Below are 22421 nucleotides of genomic sequence, written 5' to 3' on the forward strand. Positions count from 1 at the left end.
GTTTCAGCCCAGACTTCTTTTTCAATGAGGCACAACACAGGACAGCCAATAGACCACTGAAGTCTTGTCATAATTCATTCATGTTTAAGAAGTAAAAATATGAATACTGCTACATGCAAGATAACACTGCTGCACACTGAACTGACAACCTTACCAAAATATCCCAAACAAACCAGAAAGCTTTGTTAAGTGTGGAAGTTTAGTTGCTTTGACAGTAATGCACTATATTGCCAAAAGTATTCAGTCACCCATCCAAATCTTTGAATTCAGGTGTTCCGATCACTTCCATGGCCACAGGTGTATAAAACCAAGCACCTAGGCCTGCAGACTGCTTCTACAAGCATTTATGAAAGAATGGGTCGCTCTCAGGAGCTCAGTGAATTCCAGCATGGTACTCTGATAGGATGCCACCTGTGCAACAAGTCCAATTGTAATTTCCTTGCTACTAAATATTCCACAGTCAACTGTCAGTGGTATTATAACAAAGTGGAAGTGATTGGGAACGACAGCAACTCAGCCATGAAAGTGTTCGGCCATGTAAAATGACAGAGCAGGGTCAGTGGATGCTGAGCTGCATAGTGCGCAGAGGTGCAATAAACTTAATGTGGCAACAGTGTGTAGAGCGTTTCATGAACTGGGTTTCCAAGGCTGAGCAGCGGCATCCAAGTCTTACATCACCAAGCGCTATGCAAAGTGTCGAATGCAGTGGTGTAAAGAACCGCCACTGGACTCCAGACTCCAGTGTTTGGAGTGATGAATCATGCTTCTCCATCTGGCAATTCAATGGGCGAGTCTGGGTTTGGCGGTTGCCAGGAGAACGGTACTTGTCTGTCTGCCTTGTGCCAAGTGTAAAGTTTGGTGGAGGGGGGATTATGATGTGGGGTTCTTTTTCAGGAGTTGGGCTCGGCCCCTGAGTTCCAGTGAAAGAAACTCCTAATGCTTCAGCAGACCACAAGATTTTGGACAATTTCATATTCCCAACTTTGTGGGAAAAGTTTGGGGATGGCCCCTTCCTGTTCCAGCACAACTGCGCACCAGTGCACAAAGCAAGGTCCATAAAGACACGGATGAGTGAGTTTGGTGTGGAAGAACTTGACTGGCATGCACTGTCCTGACCTCATCCTCATAGAACACCTTTGGGATGAATTAGAGTGGCCTTCTCGTCCAACATCAGTGTCTGACCTCACATATGCACTTCTGGAAGAATGGTGAAAAATTCCCATAAACACACTCCTAACGCTTGTGGAAAGCCTTCCCAGAAGAGTTGAAGCTATTATAGCTGCAAAGGGTGGGCCAACATCATATTAAACCCTATGGATTAAGAATGGGATGTCACTGAAGTTCATATGTGTGTGAAGACAGACGAATTAATACTTTTGGCAATATAGCTTAGAATACATTAGGTTTTTTTAAAATTATTATTAAATGTACTTTTTCATTTAATATTCATTTTAATGTGCAGAAGTGCTAGCTTGCTATTAGCATGGATGTAGCATAATTCAGATAAATAATTGTAGCATAACTCGTAATTCAGAGAATCCAATAAAATTCATTGAAAAAATGTATGTAGGTTTGGAACATTTTTGTGTACTACCGGGTGTGATAGCATTTTTCCAGTTTACACCCAAAGTTTCTAATATGGTAGTAGTATTAAACTAAGAAGGAGAATGAGCTGCTTACAAAATGGCGCATGTTCATGATTTTAATATAATGCAACTTGTTTCCCCAAGTTAATCCACTAATATAACATCATAGAAAGATAAGCATGCAGGCTACAGATTGAGTAGTGTCATAAAACTTAATGCAGTGTACACCTGTGTGTAGTGACTCACCCTCACTTTGTTATGTGGCCAAAGGCCTTTCCTATTTCGTGGTGCCGATTTAAGAGCCTCTGTTTTGCATGTGTGATTCCATCCAGTCCCTGAGACCCCCTACATGGTGCTATTTTGTGTTTTAACAGTTCAGTCACATGGTTAGCTAATCTGTCAGAAGTTGAATTGGGTGAGTAAGGTCAGGGTAAACACAAAGCGTGATGCTAGCATAGGCACAACATCAAACCTAATTTAATTTTCATCAAACTGCATAAAACATCATTCGTTCTCTTATCAAAAGTGCTGGCATTGGGCTTCATGACATTTGTGTGTATACAGAATTAAATTTCCTTTTGTAATGTTAATCATCATAAAAGTTTAATTCAACAGAGACACCCAGCTACTACACCGTCAGCCTTTCCCAAACCCCCCTCCCTCTCTCCAGCAACATTTCATCAGCTCTGTATGAAGTTGCACTGGCAGCTGTGGAGGGCACTCCTAATGACGGTAGAGGGTGTGAAAACATGGGTAAACTTTGGGACACCCTTGCTACTCCATGAAAGGTGGGTTTATGGTTTACTTCTTTATCACCTCACTATTTAAAAGAGAAAAGGGTAAGAGTCTACAGGAGATGAAAACTTTTAACAAATTTTTTAAAACTTTTAAAAATTGTAACAAAATAATTCACGCATGAAATTTAATAAATTGTGCCTTTTATTATTAATTTGACACTTGCATAGGATACAGGTCAACCGAACTTGGGAAGCAATATATTTACTGTTTTTCACCACACGTGATTCTTGAGGAAGTTTTTGTGAGAAAAACTGCCATAAAGTCTTGACCAAGAACAATATTAATTTTTGACTGAATGTAACATGAAACTGACATTTATATGCTGCTTCCTTCTTTCTGTGTCTGTTGCATGAAACTTTTGTATGATTTAGTAACCAGTGGAGAGTTTAGCGCAAACGAACCAGCTTTAGTGCATGAAATCAAGTGCCAGCCTGCCAGTACTTCATTTATATGAAGTACTTTTATATGAAGCATGCCCTAAATCATGCAGACGTGTGGTATTAAGTCAATAAAATGACAGCATTCAGTGGCTCATGAGCCAACTGCTGTGCTCATAAGTGGAGTTTGAGGTGGAGTAATGAGTGCACTGCTCCCCCATTGACCAAACTTTATGGTGTTAAAATTACGATGACTGGAATGAATAAACAAAATGCGATTTAAGTTGAGGCAGTAGAGTGACTGTGCAGTGTGATTATTTTCCTAAAATGCCATTTTTGTAACATTGTAAATTTGCAGTGTATGGGATGCGCCTGCACTATGTCTGCTTTATAGTGTTTATTATTTGGACAGTGTTTTTTTCAGTAGTATGTAATAGTAGTAGTATAAAACAGCATCTTTAAATGGAATATGGAATAGCTGTAGCATTTATTTATACCAATGTATACGTTAAGTAAGTACATTCCCTTTTGCACTGGATTGCCATGTATACAAATTAATAGTATCACTTTTACTCTACTATTTTTGGAGATGTAGATGCTATTAATAATAGCTTTATTTAATTAACAATAATTACATTCTATGCATATTTTTCCCCATATTGTTAACATTGCTGTGCACTGAACTGAGTCTGGCAACCTTACCACAATACGCCAAACAAATCAACTTTTGCCAAATATGAAAGTTAAACTCATTGCCGGGGGGCACGGTGGCGTAGTGGGTAGCGCTATCGCCTCACAGCGAGGAGGGCCTGGGTTCGATTCCCCGACTGGGCGGCCAGGGTCCTCTCTGTGTGGAGTTTGCATGTTCTCCCTGTGTCTGCGTGGGTTTCCTCCGGGTTCTCCGGTTTCCTCCCACAGTCCAAAGACATGCAGTCAGGCCAATTGGACATGCTAAACTGCCCCTAGGTGTGAGTGTGTGAGTGACTGTCTGTGTCTGTCTGTCTGCCCTGCGATGGACTGGCGACCTGTCCAGGGTGTATCCTGCCTTCCGCCCGAAGACTGCTGGGTTAGGCTCCAGCGACCCTGACGGAGAAGCGGCTTAGAAAATGGACGGATGGAACTCATTGCCAGGGTGGTTAATCAGGAGAATTGGAATATTTCCCAGTGGCTGCTTACTGTGTGCTAATGTGTAAATAAGAATGCTCAGACAAACTATAAATGTTACGTCTTAGCCTACGTAGCTAGCATATGATTATGATATTCAGTGATATTCAATAGGAAAATGTACACAGGATGAAACTTTCAAAAATGTTATTGCGTGCTAGCAGCAGTTTTTCAAAATGTTGTTTATAGGAATTCCTTATTTGGACATTATGCTGACTACAGAATGATGCATGACTCAGTATGAGGAGCCCTCCATGTGAATGTGCCATTGGAGGTGGAGCCAGAATAAGACTGGAGAATCGTCTGCTTCCTTGAAAGACGGCTATAATGCTGTGAAAATGTGATGCCTTTTCTGTAGACAGAATTATGGCAACAATGTTGTGAGCACAAAAAGAAGTCGCCTTGAGGGTGGGTCTTTCACGCTCTATGTGTTTTGTTAGCCAACCAGAGAAATCGTTAATAAATGTGCTCTGCAAAAGGGCTAAAAGGCCCAGAAAAAATGCATTACAAGAAACACAATTTTTACTCAATAATATCTACCCATGTACTGTTTCTGTCAACTCACATTGAATAAGAATTTAATGGGGTTTTCTCAGAAGATAAGTGAAGGTTCACTGGTCATTTTAAATAGCACGTAAAATAGCTATATTTGTGTAGTAGACTTTGCAACCCCTGCTTCTTGTCACTACCGGTGTAAAGAAAGTCTGAAGAAAGAGTCAATTAGTTTCTCTGCAATGCACCATTTCATATCATTCACCACTCTGAATGACTTTGTTTACATCTGAGACTCCTCTTTGAAGGCACGTATGTTTTTTACCTTCATACAAAATAAACCATGCAGTTCATGAAACTGCTCAATTAGGACATTATCTGCCCGGTCTAGTCAGGAATTAACTTTTAGTAATCAATGGCCTATAATCTGTAGTGATTGGATTATCTTACAGTGTATTGCTTTCTTTCTTTGTGACGACTAAAATCCGATCATTCTAAACATTCTTTTGTGAAACTTGATTGACTTACTGATTAAGTAGAACAAGTTAGGTAAGAATATCAGGCAAGACACTTTCATTCATTCAGTTTCACTTTTAACTCAAGAAATGTGTTTATTCACAGTTACACATACACTGCGTGTTAAAACTTTTGTAGACACTTTTGTAAACACCCATCTAGTTTTTCTTCTGAAGGGTATCAATAGAGGGTTAGCAAAGTAGTAGCAAATTGCAATCTACTGGTGTAACTGTACATTAGCTGCCTGTTTCAGTACTGGTTTCAACATGCCCTGGTTCACTTGGCCATGTCATTTCTGATGCCATCTTAAGGGCTATTCCATTACTTTTTTAGCTGAAGCGAAGTGTGTTTCATGAGCCCTCAGAAGGCCGAGGGATCGAATGAACTCAACTGTCGACTTCAGCAGAAGAACCTAGAAATCATTGCAACTTGTTGCATTTACAGACACTGTTTATCAGCCAAAGTAGTAAAATACTTTAACATGTTTTACATATCCCACTACACCCTGCCACTTGCTGGGCTTAAGGTAGCATAACACTTCTTCTGCTATACATGACTTTGCCAAACTTCATCAATTTCAACTCTACCCCAAGTTTATAGCCAGACAATTTTCTGTTCATTATGTTCAAACCTCTCAAAAAACTCTTTTGCATTGCATTGAGCTCACTGAGGCTAACCTAGCTAAGAGCGAGAGCATTCCATTTGGTCACTGTCCACTCTGCCCCTTCTGTTGCGAAGTTGATGAGGGAATGTTAAAATTAAAGCAAGAAAAAATGCTGTTCTTCAAATGCATGTGCTGGGATTAAAGCAAAAGTGAAAAAGATCAATCATCAAAACCTGTGTGGACCAGGAGCATAAACCTTCTGTTACGGGTGTAGATGAAGCATGCATGTGTCTAGAATTGTAGGGGGCTTCAGGTTACCCTCTGGTAGAAGAAGGGGGGAGAGGGGTGTGTATGTGCGTGTTTGTGTGAAAGGGGGGTCAAAGGGAAAAAGGAGGAGGTGTCAGTCCCAAAAAAGCCACCACTGTCATCCACACATGTGCTGTCCTTCATTTAACCATCTGAGAGCATGGCGAAAGGGGTGAGTCTCCGTACTATAATATCTACCTCACTCTATTATCTGTCTATCTATTAATTGCCTGCAGTAACTTATACTGTACCACAAATCAAAAATATAAGTTATTTAACAACATACTTTTTTGTGTTTAGCACATTTTGTGTCAAGACAAGGACTCAGTATGTTTTTAGCAGACTGTATAATTAGAATACGTTTGTATTAACAATCTAAACGCTGTGTTAAAGCAAAGCAATACTCCAACATTTTTCAACCTAATCTGTGTATCCCATGTGTAGCAAACAGTCAGTTACCACCAACAGTAACTTTGAAGCCTTTTCCTTGAAAAAAACAGAAACATATTAATTAAAAACTCACTTATAATAAGTACCACAGGTTGATGCTGAAGCAGCTGCCCATTGGCTTCTATTATAAGTGAGCTATGAGTCAACATGTTTAAGCACAATAAAATGTGTTAGATTGTCTGTAGTAGTCAACCTAATGCTACACTTAGGGCAGATAGGTAATATATTGAAAAATCCTGGATTGATCCTTTAAATAGAATATCAGACTGGTTTTTATTACAAATAGCCCAATTTGTGTTGCTCTTAAAGGGCCATTCTGGCCTAAAATTAGCATTTAGCATGTTATTGGTCATGTTATGTAATATTCTGTAGCGCAGCACTGCATCCCTCAGCCTCATCAGTATAACAGAATTCACGATTTTGTGTTTTCTCCATGTTTTTTTCAACACTTCAGCTTTTACAGGTTTAAGTAAGTTGACACATCATCTACAGCTAACACATTTCTGCACATTTTAATGCACACTTACTGTTTATTTGCAAAATTTAGCATATTGGAAAAATACTAAAACATTAAATGTGGCCTGTGTGAAAGTTATGGCAAATTTTATATTGTATGTTTTTCTAATATGTTTGTTAGATTGCATCAACATATAAAAGTTGCTGAATATTTCTGTATTAAAGTGTGCTCCTTCTAGAGGTCATGTTAATTTATATTCATATAGGAAATCAACAAAATGTAAACTCACCAGGGTTGTTACTTTTTTTTAGCATATGACTGTATATGTCAAACTGCCTTTGGGAGATGTAGAAGCTAATAAATATAAACATGATATTTGACTTCCCAGCAGTAACGTTAGCTGCATTAGCCAGTTAGACAGACAAACAATTTGAACAACAGCTTTCTCTCAACTATCTGCCATAAAGTGCTTGTAGTTTTAATGACTCTCCAAGCTCCAAGATAAACCATTTGAAAAGGGCTTTGCCACTCTTTTAACCCCTTGCTAAGCCATGGGTGACTGATGTGCCCAAAGCTTTATAACACACTTTTATAACCCAAGAATAGCTCCATTTGTTTACACTGTAGTTAAAGAATAATAAACATTAGTATCTTAATAAGTCTGGAATGTTACTGGGAAATTTTTATTTTTGGGACTACTGTGGCCCCACTGTACATTTTTCATTTTGGCTGATGTGTCCTTTTAACTGCACACACAGATACATTAAAAACTCCTTTGACAGCATCCTATTACGTCATAATGTATTGCTCAGTATTTCTGTCATGTTGTAGGTGAGACTGCTGAAACGGTTTCGTCTACAATTAGTAACACAACCTGATACAGACGTATGGATTAGTGCTAGCATGTTACATTTGGTTGTGAAGTAATTGTGGCTAAAGTAGTTTTGTAGTGAAGGGGTTGTATTGTGAGTCTGAAAGCACAGTTTTCTAGTTTTTAATGTATTTATTTATTATACCATACAAGAATATTAAAGTAATATATTAAACATGTCATGAAATATTGCTTTCATCTTGTAATATAGTGATAAGTTCAAATGTGTGTCATTTTTATATGGGAAGACCTGATTTTGGGCTTGAGTTCTGACACACTTCATGTGATGTTGTCATGCTTCACAAGCATTTCTCTCTCCCTCTCACACACACATAGTACAGCAGAAGAGTGGCAGGGCCAGATGATTTCCATCAGCCGCTCCGTCAGCATTTGCTGTCCAGTTACAGCACATATCTCTCTCTCTCTCCCTCTCTCTCATGTGCAGGTCCTTCCTGGCTCTTACAAGCTCTCTCTATGTCTTACACCCCCCTTTATACACTATGCACAGTAATGGAGGACAGAGTGTACTCTAAAACTCATTACCAGAGACCCCTGCAGACATACACACACACTTCATGGTTGTTATGTGCTGTTTCACCACCTCATAATAGTTTTTTTCTAACAGCAGGCTAGCTGCTGCCTCCAGTACGAGGTCATGTTTTCCAATTAATGCACAGTACGGAAACGTTTTTTTGGGGTTTTTTTTTGCAAGTATCTATGAGCGTTTATATTTTATTCACTTTTACTTTTCATTTTCACATGTGCAAACCAAATTCCTGATATAACATCTACAAACTGGGTTCCTGAGATAAAAAAATAGGAAGTATATCTAAAGCAGCTTGCCTTAGTAATTCGAATTTCAACATGTTAATTTGATCTTTAACTGTAATAAAGAATGCCAAATGTTAGACTTTATGTTGGGGGGGGGGGGGGGGGGGGGGGAGCCTGGAGCCTATCCCAGCAGTCTTCGGGCAGAAGGCAGGATACACCCTGGACAGGTCGCCAGTCCATCGCAGGGATAATAATATCAATGATATGATTTTAAAAAGACAAGTAGTTTAAAAGTAATCATATTACGTTATGATAGTAATGCTTTAGATTAGTTTAAAGATCTTTTTTTTCAAACAGGTAATCAGTAATCAGAGGAATTCATTTTTAAAGTAACTGTTCAAACTCTGCACATAGGAATTATTGTCTGTAATAACTGACAGTATGATACAGATGAGGCAGCTTGAGATCATATTAAAAATACTGGAGTATAAATGTGATTTTCTTTATTCAAAGTGTCTGAGGAATGTTTCCCTGCATGATTTCTCAGTCAGCTGTCTTGTAACCTTACTCATCTAGCACATACAATACTTGAGCACACTTGACACTTCATTTTCTTACTTTCCTTCATTAATGCATTAATTTATTTATTCAAAGCTTGAACAAAACTTTGTTTGAAAGAGCTCTGCAAAACTGCTTTCTTTCATGTACCATTGACCATGTAGACTGTATATAGAAACTAAACTGCAAAAAGCCTGTTTTGATTTTATTAGTAATAGCAACAGTTTTGTGATGTCACAAAAATGAATGTATTTGCATATATCCACCTATTCAGCCTACGGCAGTTCAGCCCTGCCAATTTATACCAAAGTTACAAAGAGTGCTCCAGTTTGGACTGCATGAGACACAAGCAGTCGCAATACAGGGCAGCCAATCAAAACAGATCTCATGTCCAGTCTTCTATGTAAAGGGCCGGTGTGGTTGAAGGTTTTCATTTTAACAAAGCAGGAGATCCCCTGACTAGTGGATCGAAGACTTACTAACTGATTAAAGCAGTATAATCAGGTGAGATCCTGCTTGTTTGGACTGAAAACCTGCCCTTTACACTTATAAGATTGAACACCCCTTTTCTAACAGATTAGGAGAGGTCAAAAACTGGTCAAGCAAAAATGAGTGGCCACTGTTTTTGATACATATAATATGAGCTCTCTGTTCTTGGCTTGAGTTAAATAACTAATGCAGTCAAACTGTCAAATTTAGAAATCTCAGTGAAGCAGAGTGTTCTTCTGGGCTGTCTCCTCTCCAGGCCTGACCTTGAAAATGCAGTCAGATTATTAAAATTATTATCTTTAGCATTGCCTGAAACTCCATTGATGAGCCAGCACCCAGCATTGACGTCACACATGACTTATTTATTTGTATGTTTTTTGTTTTGGAGACTGTTATTAATAGGCCTAACACACTTAACACGTATAACACGTTCATAATCCACAGCTAAAGAACTGGCACTCCACACTCACAGTGAGATATCCACAATACTACGTATACCACAAAAGCTTAATTTATTATGTAATGCCCGCTGGGCAATGTGCTATGAGATTATGCCTCGACATGCTTTGAATTACATCTCAAGTGAGGAGGTTTAATTTCCTGAATTTCAGGACGTCATTGTACTCTGCTCGATATGATCTCATTCTCACATGATAAAATCAACATTTTAATTTACAGTGATTTCACTGCGCACGCTCACTCTCCATTTCTCCTTCTCTCTCACTCTTCATCACTCACTCTTTCCTCTCAGTATGGAAGAGAGAGCAGCCCTGAGGCTTCAGAGAACAATGGAAAGAAGAAAAAGAAAAATAAGGACCTAAACGAGCTGAAAAAAGAGGTGGCTTTGGTAAGGGAACACAGCCTGTCTGCATTTTTTCTGTCCTTTTCTTTCCACCCACATACATTTGCTCTGTATGACTGCAGTGTTAATTGGACAGCCTAGTGGATCTTAACAAAACCTTTTCTGTGCATTTGTTGCTGCAGGATGACCATAAGATATCTCTGGAAGAGTTGTCAGCTCGCTATAAAGTGGACCTGTATAAAGTAAGAAGCACCACATCCCCAACCTTTCACACTAACAGTCAGCCTAAAGCAGTGCTTCTGTTATTCTGCTTTATCGCCCTTCAGTAGTGGGGGACCCTCAGGGCCTGCTAGGCCTTCAGAGAGGGAAATAAAAGAAAAGAAAGCATGTCTGTAAATGTACTTGCACTCTAGTATTACAAATAAATTTTTTTTTTAATTAATTTTTTTTTTTTTTTTAAAGAGTCAGGATTGTATCTATGGTATCTAGGTAAATACAGCCATGCTAACTCTCCCATTGGTTAGGCCTTCAGGATTTGGACTCAAGGCCTTACACATTAAATGAACAACCAACAAGATTAGAAAGTGACAAGGGATCAAACAATCATGTTTTTATTTCCAATGGGTGGAACCAATATTGAGGGAAAAATGTCACTGTAGGCCTCCTGGAAGTACTATATATGTACATCATAGACTGTGAGTACTAGTGGTTGCCTAACCAAATTTCAGTCAGTTGTTAGAAATAGAAAACTGTGGTGGCAGCTCTATGCCAGAGCTCTTTACTGAAAGAGTCATTGTAAAACTAAAACATACAAGGTAAACTATGTGTTATTGTTGTACTCCTACAAGCTTCAAATGACAATATGTAATGTATTTTTCAACCTTGAAATTTTCATTTATGCCCAAAAATATTCATACATACCAGCATTAGCTTAGCATTAACACACTATTAGAAATCTCATATAGGTGCTAGCAGTAGTAAGCATTTTTGTTATTTATAGAGGGTTTTATTTTGGCCAAGATTTGACATTTATGCCCTGAATTGAAGGCTTAACTCATTCTCACATACTCACAGTACATCAATGCTAACAGACTTTTTTTTGATTGGTGGGAGTGTAGGGATAGGAGCAGTGTCTAATGTTAGGACAGTGATGTGCTCCAGGAAGCCTCAGCCTCCTGCAGTGATTTAGAACAGCTCATTTAACTGCTCTGCTGCAGGGCCGGTTTCAAAGCTCACACACATGCACAACTAAACAACTACTCTATCCTGAACCAATTAACCTGCAGAAGTACTTCAAACGTGATGATGATTCTCCAGTGTTGTGACTAAAATGCATGAAGCAGTAATGTTCTGTTTTACAACGGACCTGCATCACCATAATGAGCCTTTTTAAAGAATAAAATACATGTTTATTATTTTTCATAGGCCTAAATAGAGTTGTTTAAGGGAGGGTGACATAAAATGTGCTTGCAATTGTAAATATAAGTTGCTATTAGTGTTTCTTTGTTTATTGTATCTTGTATCATCTTTGCAACAAGTCACAGCTTTATTGAACATTGCATTTTAGGTTATTATCATATTAGCACCCCCCCCCAACTTTGCTCCCCCTACTTCCACATGAATATAGCAGTACTTTTGGGTTTGAACTGCTTTGCTATTGCTAGCACCTCTCACTTTGGAGCAATAGCATTTATTTTAGATCAAAGGTACCACAGAAAGATCAAATACAGCCTAATAATCTTTAGTTCCTATAGATGCTGAATATACCAAGAGGTTCCACTGCAATTCTATAGACTACTCAGAACTTGAGGAGTTTTTTGACCCACTACTATTTGCTCCAAATCAACCCGCCTTTTGGGAAACAACTGTTACTTCTACTATTTCTACTTCTTCTACTACTATTTTTTCTACTGTGTGTACAGATAAAAATGTGCAAATAAAGGACAATAATAATATAAATTGCAGTTTAAATCATGAAATGCTAACCATGCAGTTGCACGCTAAGCAAAAAATGTTACGGTCATTACAGGACCAAGTGTTTCCTTATCACCTGTTGTACATTTGCTCCTCCATCCTTTAGGGTTTGACCAATAACAAGGCAGCAGAGATCCTGGCACGGGATGGCCCAAATGTTCTGACCCCACCCCCCACCACCCCAGAATGGGTGAAGTTCTGTAAGCAGTTGTTTGGAGGCTTCTCTATCCTGCTGTGGATTGGAGCCGTCCTCTGCTTCCTTGCTTACAGCATCCAGGCTGTGACTGAGGATGAACCAGCCAATGACAATGTGAGTGCAGTTCTAAACTAGCCAATAAGAAGCAGGCACTGATGTGAGTGCAGTTTTAAATGAAACAATATGACTATCACTCTGATCCAGTAAGAATTTGAGTGCAGCTCTTATGTAGATTCTATGCTAAATGCATATAATGTTATTCTGTATTAGCCAATGAAAGCAGTCAACTATGCTCAAAGGGATATTTTAGTCTAATCCCTGCTGCATTTATAATGTTGATTACCACAGACAAATATTTTGATATATTTCCCTGTACTGATTTTAAACTCAAGTCATCGGTTGTCTTCAAATACTTCAAATGCTGGAGCAATACACAAAAAAAATAAATAAAAAAGGAAGATCCAAATTCCACCCATAAGTCTTTCTGCTGGAAAACTAGTTCCATCTTTCAAAGAATGAATCATACAGGTTTATTTGTGGCCAGAATTCAGCATCTGCCCAATGGTTTCTATTAGAAGGGTGTTTTGAGTGCAAGAGTTTTACAGGGACCCTTTTTGAAATGCTTGTCAATAAACCATATTCTATGGATATTAGATAGTAGAAAGAGTTTACATTGGCAAATGCTGGAACATTCCTTTAAAACACCAGCCAGTGAAGATGGTAATGGGGCTGTGCATAGCCAGTGGTAGATTCTATGTAATCAGCAACACCGAAACGTTGGTGTAGTGTAGTGGTTAACACCTTTGCCTTCTACGCTGTAGACTGGGGTTCAATCCCCGACCAGGGCAAGCACCCTACACTATACCAATAAGGGTCCTTGGGCAAGACTCCTAACACCACCTTGGCCTACCTGTGTAAAATGATCAAATTGTAAGTCGCTCTGGATAAGAGCGTTAGCCAAATGCCATAAATGAAACAGCCTGACTTCAAAAGACACCAAGTAACTGTTAACTTTAAGTGAAGTTATAAAAAAAATATTCAGTGGTCTGGCCACCATTAAAACAAACATGGCTAATACAAATATGGCATCATGACATTAACCAACTGTTGACTCTCTCTCTGTCTGTCTGTCCATCTCTCTCTCTCTCTCTCTCTCTTTGTGATGCAGTTGTATCTGGGAGTAGTTCTGGCTGCTGTGGTCATCATCACTGGCTGCTTCTCCTATTACCAAGAGGCCAAGAGCTCACGCATCATGGACTCCTTCAAGAACATGGTGCCACAGGTGAGTGTGCTAAGTATGGTGCTTTTCTGCTGCAGATACTTCCCTGCTGTATCAGAAAAGCTCTACCATTTCAAATACTGGTCTGAATATTTCACTTTCAAAAAGCACCCCAGGGTGCAGAGCACAGCTGGTCCCTTCTTTTCTCCATAATAATAATGTATAATGCACAATTTACTAAGGAGTGCAAATTAGATTTAAATGCATGTCCTTGATTTAAGTAAGGCGTGGGTACGAGATAATTAAGTCATAGCCATGAATTAGTAAGGCATGAATATGAGATAATTAAGTCATTGCCATGACATAGTAAGACATAAGTATAAGATAATTAAGTTGTAGCCATGACTCAGAAAGCCATAGATTTGGGATAATTACATCATAGCCAAGATTCAGAATGGTGTAGTGTGGTTAAGTTGTAGCCACAAGTAAGGCATTGACATGAGATGTCTACTGAGGCATGAGGTGTACATACTAAGGCATGTTTATGTAATAATTAAGCCATGGCCTAACTTTAGTAAGGCATAGATCTAGCATCCTGTACATGTTCCAGTGCATTCAGCAAATGAATCCTGACAAATACTATGTGCTTTTCCTGTATATCCTCCTTCAAGGCTTTATGATGACATTAGGCTCGTGTGCTGCTGCTCTGAACTCTGAGCTTTTCTATGATTAAACAAACTGTGTGTGTACGGTTAAATGTCTATGTCAGTAATGGATGGACCTTAAAGTAGCTCTGTTTACAAAAGGTGTCTGAATGGTTTTGGACGTAGAGTGTAACTAAACTATTCTGTTCTCCTCCTGATTCTTGGTTTCTCATGCTTTTAGAGAGTCTACCCTCAGCTTGTTCAGAACTAGGGGTCTGGCCCTGGATTTCTGTAAAGCTGTTTTGTGACAGTGTTGTAAAAAGGCACTAAATAAATAATGTTGAACTGAGTTGAATGCAGGTCAGTAGTTGAAGGTCGAGGACACATGAACACCACAGCTTGTTTTTTGGCAGTGATAGACCTATGTGTCACCCATTTTCTGTTGTTCAGCTAGGTTCATAACTGGAATGGATGTATTAGGATTTCATAATAAATAAATAATACCCTTGGTCCGCTATGCTAGCAGAGGCGAAAAAAGAAGAGTAATAGGATTAGAAACGTTTGAAAAGTAAGGTGATTGCTTGTCGGATTAAATTCAAACGTTTTAAGAGCAAAAAAAAAAGCGCTGGATTAGATGCATTTTTGAGCAGCACTTTCTTTACTGGCAAAGAGTTTCTAAAAGAAACTCAACCATGACACAGTAACGCTAATTGGTCTGAGCAGGTATTTTGTTGTAAATGCCAGTGTATGTCATATCAATTGAAAGTAATTGAAAAGTGTAAATGTACATAGGGCTCTTGCACTGGCTTCTACTATTCTTCATTTTTATAATGCAAAGAGAAATTTTATGTACACAGTGCTGCCCAAAAGGCAAAGACCATATTTCATTTATTTAATTTCTATGCTAGACCAGCATAAATGAGCTCAGATCTGCATGGGATTGACTGGACATTAAATAAATGAATGAAATTGTATATGTATATATTTATCACATTAGTTGCACAAGTAGCATTTCCTCTTTATTGATTTTTTTAGAAGCCAAGTCAATGAAATCTTCATACAATACATTTGCTGCCTATATTCATATTGTCTAACAATTCCAATTCAGAAATATGTTTTTACTTTAAGTTACTACAACCCCAATTCCAGTGAAGTTGGGACGTTGTGTAAAACATAAATAAAAACAGAATACAATGATCTGCAAATCCTTTTCAACCTGTATTCAATTGAATACACTACAAAGACAAGATATTTAATGTTCAAATGGAAAAACTTTATAGTTTTTTGTAAATATTCATTCATTTTGAATTTGATGCCTGCAACACCTTCCAAAGCAGTTGGGACAGGGGCATGTTTACCACTGTGTTATGTCACCTTTCCTTTTAACAACACTCAATAAGCGTTTGGGAACTAAGGACACTAATTGTTGAAGCTTTGTAGGTGGAATTCTTTCCCATTCCTACTTGATGTACAACTTCAGTTGCTCAACAGTCCGGGGTCTCCGTTGTCGTATTTTGCTCTTCATAATACGCCACACATTTTCAATGGGAGACGGGTCTGGACTGCAGGCAGGCCAGTCTATTACCCGCACTCTTTTACTACGAAGCCATGCTGTTGTAACATGTGCAGAATGTGGCTTGGCATTGTCTTGCTGAAATAAGCAGGACGTCCCTGAAAAAGACGTTGCTCGGATGGCAGCATATGTTGCTCCAAAACCTGGATGTACCTTTCAGCATTAATGGTGCCTTCACAGATGTGCAAGTTACCCATGCCATGGGCACTAACACACCCCCACACCATCAGAGATGCTGGCTTTTGAACTTTGTGCTGATAACAATCCAGAAAGTCCTTTCCCTCTTTGGCCTGGAGGACACGACGTCCATGATTTCCAAAACAATTTGAAATGTGGACTCATCAGACAACAGGACACTTTTCCACTTTGCGTCAGTCCATCTCAGATGAGCAGCCGGCGGTGTTTCTGGGTGTTGTTGATATATGGCTTTCGCTTTGCATGGCAGAGTTTTAACTTGCACTTGTAGATGGAGCGATGAACTGTGTTCACTGATGACTGAAGTGTTCCTGAGCCCATGTGATAATATCCATTACAGAATGATGTGGGTTTTTAATGTAGTGCCGCCTGAGGGATTGAAGGTCACGGGCATTCAATGTTGGTTTTCTGCCTTGCTGCTTACTTGCAGAGATTTCTCCAGATTCTCTGAATCTTTTGATGATATTATGGACTGTAGATGATGAAATCCCTAAATTCCTTGCAATTGCACATTGAGAAACGTTGTTCTTAAACTGTTGGACTATTTGCTCAAGCATTCCTCAACTTTTCCCAGTAAAAGCATTCCTGAACTGGGAAAATGTATTTTGCATTACTATTGTAATAAAGCACAAGGAAAAAAAGACTCAAGCAGTACTGAGCACTTTTAGTTTATTTGAATTAAAGCTAATGTTACTGAGAAAAGAACATACCTGCAAAAGAAAATTTAGCCATATATGTACCCCTCCAGGTCACAACACAAAAACTAGAATGATGCTTTTACTGTTTTTCGAATCATAACTTAGTAAAGTGTCCGTTAAAGTACTAAAGTACTGTCAGTTAGCTAATAGTATTAGCATGTATGTATAACATGAAACAAGTGTTTTCTGCTTACCCAAGATAAAATTGTAAGCTTTGCTTGTCTGTACACATGATTTTTTTAATTGTGTGAGTAAATGTGCAGAGGTGTACAGCTGTCAATATAATCTAATGCTCCCAGATAGCAAGATATATCAGCCCCCTGGCTTGATAAGATGGGCACCCTGCACCCAAGGCCACCCTCATACCACACAAATTATTGTCCATTGTAGGTCTAACTACTTTTAAATCTTCTCAAACAGATTTAAATGCACATAGTCTTTTTTTTTTAAATATTGTAAGGCAAATATTACAATTGAGAGGGAAAAAATAATGACTAGGCCTAATGTGCTGACACTGTGCTGATGCAGAGCAAAAAGCCAGTGGACTGCCAGCTTTGCTGTCAGCAGGCCAAAAGTGCTGTCTGGATTAGCTGACTATTTACTTCCCCGCTGGAAACGAGAAACCATTAAAAGTTTGTGGTGGTTCTTGGTGGTGTTTAGTCACTACATGGCATTTTGTGTTTTCCTGATGGGTTGCTATGACAGTCTGGGATTCACAGAATCTGGGATTCTAATGGATTATTCACAGAATATAGGATTTTAATGGTTTAATAGGCCTCTAAAGGTAACTATTAAGCCAATTCCCATTGGAAAGCAAAACCATCAGGTTTTAATCCTAATGTCTTTTTTTCAGCAAGGTTGTGTCTTATTGTCTCTTTTCCTCACCCACCCCGTCTGTCTCCCTCTGTCTCTTTTTCTTACCTTCCTTTCAGCAAGCCATGGTGATCCGTGAGGGTGAGAAGAGGCAAATCAATGCAGAGGAGGTGGTTCTGGGAGATCTGGTGGAGATAAAGGGAGGAGACCGCATCCCAGCTGACCTGCGCATCATCTCCTCCAGCGGGTGCAAGGTACAAGACAAAGAACAGAGAGTGAGAGTAAAATAAGAGAAAGAGAGATAGAGGGAGAGAGAGAGAGAGAGAGAGAGAGAGAGAGACAGATAGAGAGAGATAGAGATAGGGAGAGATTGAGTGAGAGAGATGGAGCCAGTGCAAGAAAGACAGCATAGTGACATGATCTCTACTGCACTTTACTCTGTAGTTCCCCCCTTATGAAAAGGGAGACTGCTTATGTATGCTAGAACAGAAAAGGCATAGAAGATGTATTTCAGCGTTACTCAGATATCTATAAATTTAGGCAAACTGTGTTTAGTTATTTCAAAGTATATCTTTAATTATGTTTTGCAAAAGTACCCTTAAATACGTTTTATTTGTTGAAAGTTCTATAATTTGTTTAGTGATATTGAAATATAATTTAAAATGCATTTAAGTGCAATAACTTAATGGCAGTATCATAACTCAGTAAGCAGCACTGAAATGTATCATCCTTGTATGTTTATAATACATTCCCAGAGTAATAAGAAATATTTCTACAAATTACATACTTAAAGTGTAGACATAAAAAATACATATTTCTCATATAAAATACACTTTACATGCAAGTTCTGTCACACAGGGCCTCCTCCACAGGGCCTATGATGCAATTACAAATTAATTTTACATGAAAGTTAGAAAAAAAATGCTCTACTTTTTCAGAGGGGGGGGGGGGGGGGGGTGTTGGTCTTTCTATCAGCACGATTACATTTACAGTCTCTTGTAATAATATATGGGACAACAACAGAGCAACAAGGCATCAAAGTAATTTTCCTGACCTTTATTTAACGCAGGGCAGGTGGCTTTGGTTCCTTTAATACCATGCATACGCTATGTCTAATAGCTACCACCAAGACCGGTCACTGCTCTTTCATCTTTCGCTTGTGAAGTTAGAAATTGAGTTCTTTTTATGTTTATGATATTGATTTTTAGAGATGTAGTTTGTGGATTGACAGAGATGAAGAAAGGGTGAGAGGGTGGATTTGATACAGTTCTTTTACTCTTGGTCATGTAAACGCATCAGCCTATTGGCTTCAGTGTCACAAGCTGAGACTGGATAGATAGATAGATAGATAGATAGATAGATAGACAGACAGACAGACAGACAGACAGACAGACAGACAGACAGACAGACAGATGGAGTCCTTAGTTACATCTGTACTTCCAAGGAGAAAAGAAGAGTAATTGGATTCCAAACATGTGAACAGTGAGGCGTCTGTTCTTACCGCAGAACACACACTTTGTACAGTAGTGTATACTGTAGACTAATACAGGATTTTCAGTGCATTCTTCTTCTTTATTCTGTCCTAGAGTGACACCTGAGCTGGGTAATCAGGGCTGTTGTACACCAATTAGCTGTCTCAGCTGTGTCAGGAATTGAAACACTCTGGATTAAAATTTTCACATTAAAATTGCCTGAATGTACATGCACATAGTAACTATTATATAGCAAGTAACTATTTTTCTTTATACTGAATATTAAGAAAAACCACACAAATGAACACAGGTGCAACTTTCTTATTAAAATATGACCAGCACCGTATAAACATGTGTTTGGCTATCAGTGTTGTGAACTGTAACCTCTAACTGCTTGTTTCGTACTCACGTAATGCTGATGTTGTCCAGGTAGTTCTTTATGAAATGCCCCGTTTGTATTTAAAACAGGTTTCATATAAATGAACACTCATTCTTTTCTTTCAGGTGGACAACTCCTCTCTGACTGGGGAGTCTGAACCTCAAACCCGCTCTCCAGACTTTACCCATGAAAACCCTCTTGAGACCAGAAACATCAGCTTCTTCTCCACTAACTGCGTGGAGGGTGAGATTCATTCATTCATTCATTTCCAGAAACACCACCAGAAACAATGTCTGCGCTTACTGACTCTGTACAAATACACACTCATTTACACACCCTTTCAGCCACCCATTCTTTCATTTCTCAGATCAAACTAGTTACATTCTAGCATTAAACATGTTCAAGCACAAAGTATTTGATATATGTACCAGTAAGTAAGTACATATAGTATAGGCCAAAAAAGCAAGCAGGGATTTTTAAAGTTACAGAAAATATATACAAAAATATTTTATAGTTAAGTCAGTTTGCTAACCACTAACACAACACATTAATTGACATCTAGATACGAAATGTCACTTATCATTTTGGTAACCATATAAAAAGGTTAGTATACTCAACTGCAAGCGGTCATAAATGACGTGGCAGAGCATCCCAGATGCAGCTCAGATGGGGCATGTAGAGAATAGACCTTTAACAAAATGCAGTGAAATATTAAAAAAAGACAAAAATGAAACAAAACATTAATAAGCAACATCAAAATGCAAATTGTACAAATCACGGCCACAGTAAAATAAAATACAACGTTAACATTTTGTGCTGCATGCACATTTTCCAGTGGAGCTACAGGTTTTAAAACGTTTACCAAATTAGTCAGAAAACTGATGTGAGTAAAGAAATGCAACAAGTAAAGTAAACGATTAAGTGATTTGGTTTCTATTCACAGAAACAGGTATCCTCAGAGAAGGCTGGGATATCACATGACATTGTAATGACTTTATATTGTAGAGACTGCACACTGTGTAGTGTTAAAAGTGTTGGAATACACTTCATCAATTAGTTGTTCAGCCAGAACCTTGTCAGACTCAACTATTGAGCAATTAATGTTGAGTTGATCAATAATTTATTAAGTTATTCTAAGAAATCATAGTTACTATGTAATTCTCTATGAGACTCAGTACTTATTGTTTAATTAATAGTCAACTACCCTAATCATTAGTTCATTATTACCTACTGAGTAATTAACTAGTAGTCCTTGATAGTTAAGAGTAGTTATTTAAGTGTTAAAGCAGCACTACTTATTCGTTCCTGCTTAGTTCCTGATCAGTTACTTATTAACTATGAAACAGTATTGTAAAGTTTGGTGTATGAGTTCAGTTACTTTAAATAAAAATCTCATTAAATTGAACTTGACGTTCTTTGCTTTGTCCTGTAAAGTTACCATTTTTTTGGATAGCAACAGTTTGTTTAGGATCAGATAGAGCAATTGGTAACTTCTATAACTTTGACTATAAACTGTGGTTTTTTAAAAATACATAATACATAGTTATTAGTGAGCTACTTGATAACATTACATACTTGTCCATGTTTTTCACCCCTTTGAACACATGAATATTTGAACACATTTGAATATTCTGAGCATTCAGTTCCAAATTAATAATATCTTTATGATCAAGTGGAAACTGGGAACTTTAAATGTGAAAATAGTGGGAAAATGTATCACATTTTAGGCTTTTAAAAATACTTTTGAGTTTCATGATCACTGAGGAATACTTGGATAATTATGAGGTTAAGCCATTCAGTGTTTTTTTTTATTTTAAATTGAATGCTACTGTAATATTTTGGTGCTATTTTAACAGTGAATTGCCATAACCCACATCCAGCACTAAATACTATTAAATACTACTGCTCTTTCATTCAATTGCAATTGCTTTTTGAGAGCTTTCTATATGCATACAGTCTCAAGAAGCACTAGGTTACTGTACTCATTTTTGCAACCTCACACAGCTGAAGTTGTATGAACAAGTTTAGAGGGTTTACGAAACTCTTAGTTGGAAAATTCCAATGTGAATGTAGCTTAAGATGAAATCACCAGGTGAAAAAATGATGAAGAATCATTGCCACAGTGCAGACAATGTCTAATGCTTTTATGCTCATAAACATATTAATAATACAGTAAGTTATATCTTCAAAGAATAAAAATGTTCTGTACTGTACATGTGTATATGTTTGAGAGTGCATACTTCACTGTGCGTGCAGGTACGGCTCGCGGCATCGTGATTGCAACGGGTGATCATACTGTTATGGGCCGTATAGCGACTCTGGCCTCGGGGCTGGAGGTTGGTCAGACTCCCATTAACATCGAGATCGAACACTTCATCCACATCATCACCGGTGTGGCTGTCTTCCTGGGAGTTTCTTTCTTTGTCCTCTCCCTCATCCTCGGATACACCTGGCTCGAGGGCGTCATCTTCCTCATCGGCATCATTGTCGCCAATGTCCCTGAAGGGCTCCTGGCTACAGTCACGGTGAGTGTTATATGTGCACTGGAGACACTTCACTTTGTATGACATGTTTCTTGTATGCTGTCAGAAAAAAGGTACAGGTATATTTTTTATCCCCTCATGGTGGTAAAAACAGTCTTTAAGGTCAAGTTGTGTACCTTAAATGAATTTTAAAGATATACTATATTTACTTACCCAGTAAAAAGGAGCATATTCGCAGCTTTTCATAACTAAGAATATAGAAAAGAAAATAGAAAATAGAAAGAAAAAAAATACTTAAAACAAAGAATTGCAAGGGAGTATAGTACATTTATATTCCAAGACTAAAGATAAAGACACAGTGACAACCTGATTGACTCTAATGGATTAAAATAGGCTAAAAAATTGTGACGTAAAAATTAATTCTGACTATTTTAGTTCAAAACCACATATACTTGATAAGCAAAGTGAACATTTGTTCAAAATATTTAGAATAGGTCTGTGATTTTGATGGCAGTGTACATAACAGTCGAATGC

At 38.2% G+C, this 22421-nt stretch overlaps 1 protein-coding gene across 1 annotated transcript in view; it reads left to right on the forward strand.

Moving 5' to 3' along the window:
- The first annotated feature begins 5958 nt into the window (after positions 1–5958).
- The window catches only part of atp1a2a (ATPase Na+/K+ transporting subunit alpha 2a), a 46924-nt gene continuing 30461 nt past the window's right edge, over positions 5959–22421 (forward strand). Inside the window, exons 1-8 of the mRNA XM_017699155.1 lie at positions 5959–6015; positions 10191–10286; positions 10424–10483; positions 12322–12525; positions 13580–13693; positions 17673–17807; positions 19530–19647; positions 21661–21929. Coding sequence (XP_017554644.1) covers positions 6004–6015; positions 10191–10286; positions 10424–10483; positions 12322–12525; positions 13580–13693; positions 17673–17807; positions 19530–19647; positions 21661–21929 — 1008 coding nt within the window. The 5' untranslated portion in view covers positions 5959–6003. The remainder of the gene's footprint in view (positions 6016–10190; positions 10287–10423; positions 10484–12321; positions 12526–13579; positions 13694–17672; positions 17808–19529; positions 19648–21660; positions 21930–22421) is intronic.

Source organism: Pygocentrus nattereri, chromosome 19 (assembly GCF_015220715.1).
Source record: "Pygocentrus nattereri isolate fPygNat1 chromosome 19, fPygNat1.pri, whole genome shotgun sequence".
NCBI classification, from domain to species: Eukaryota; Metazoa; Chordata; class Actinopteri; order Characiformes; family Serrasalmidae; genus Pygocentrus; species Pygocentrus nattereri.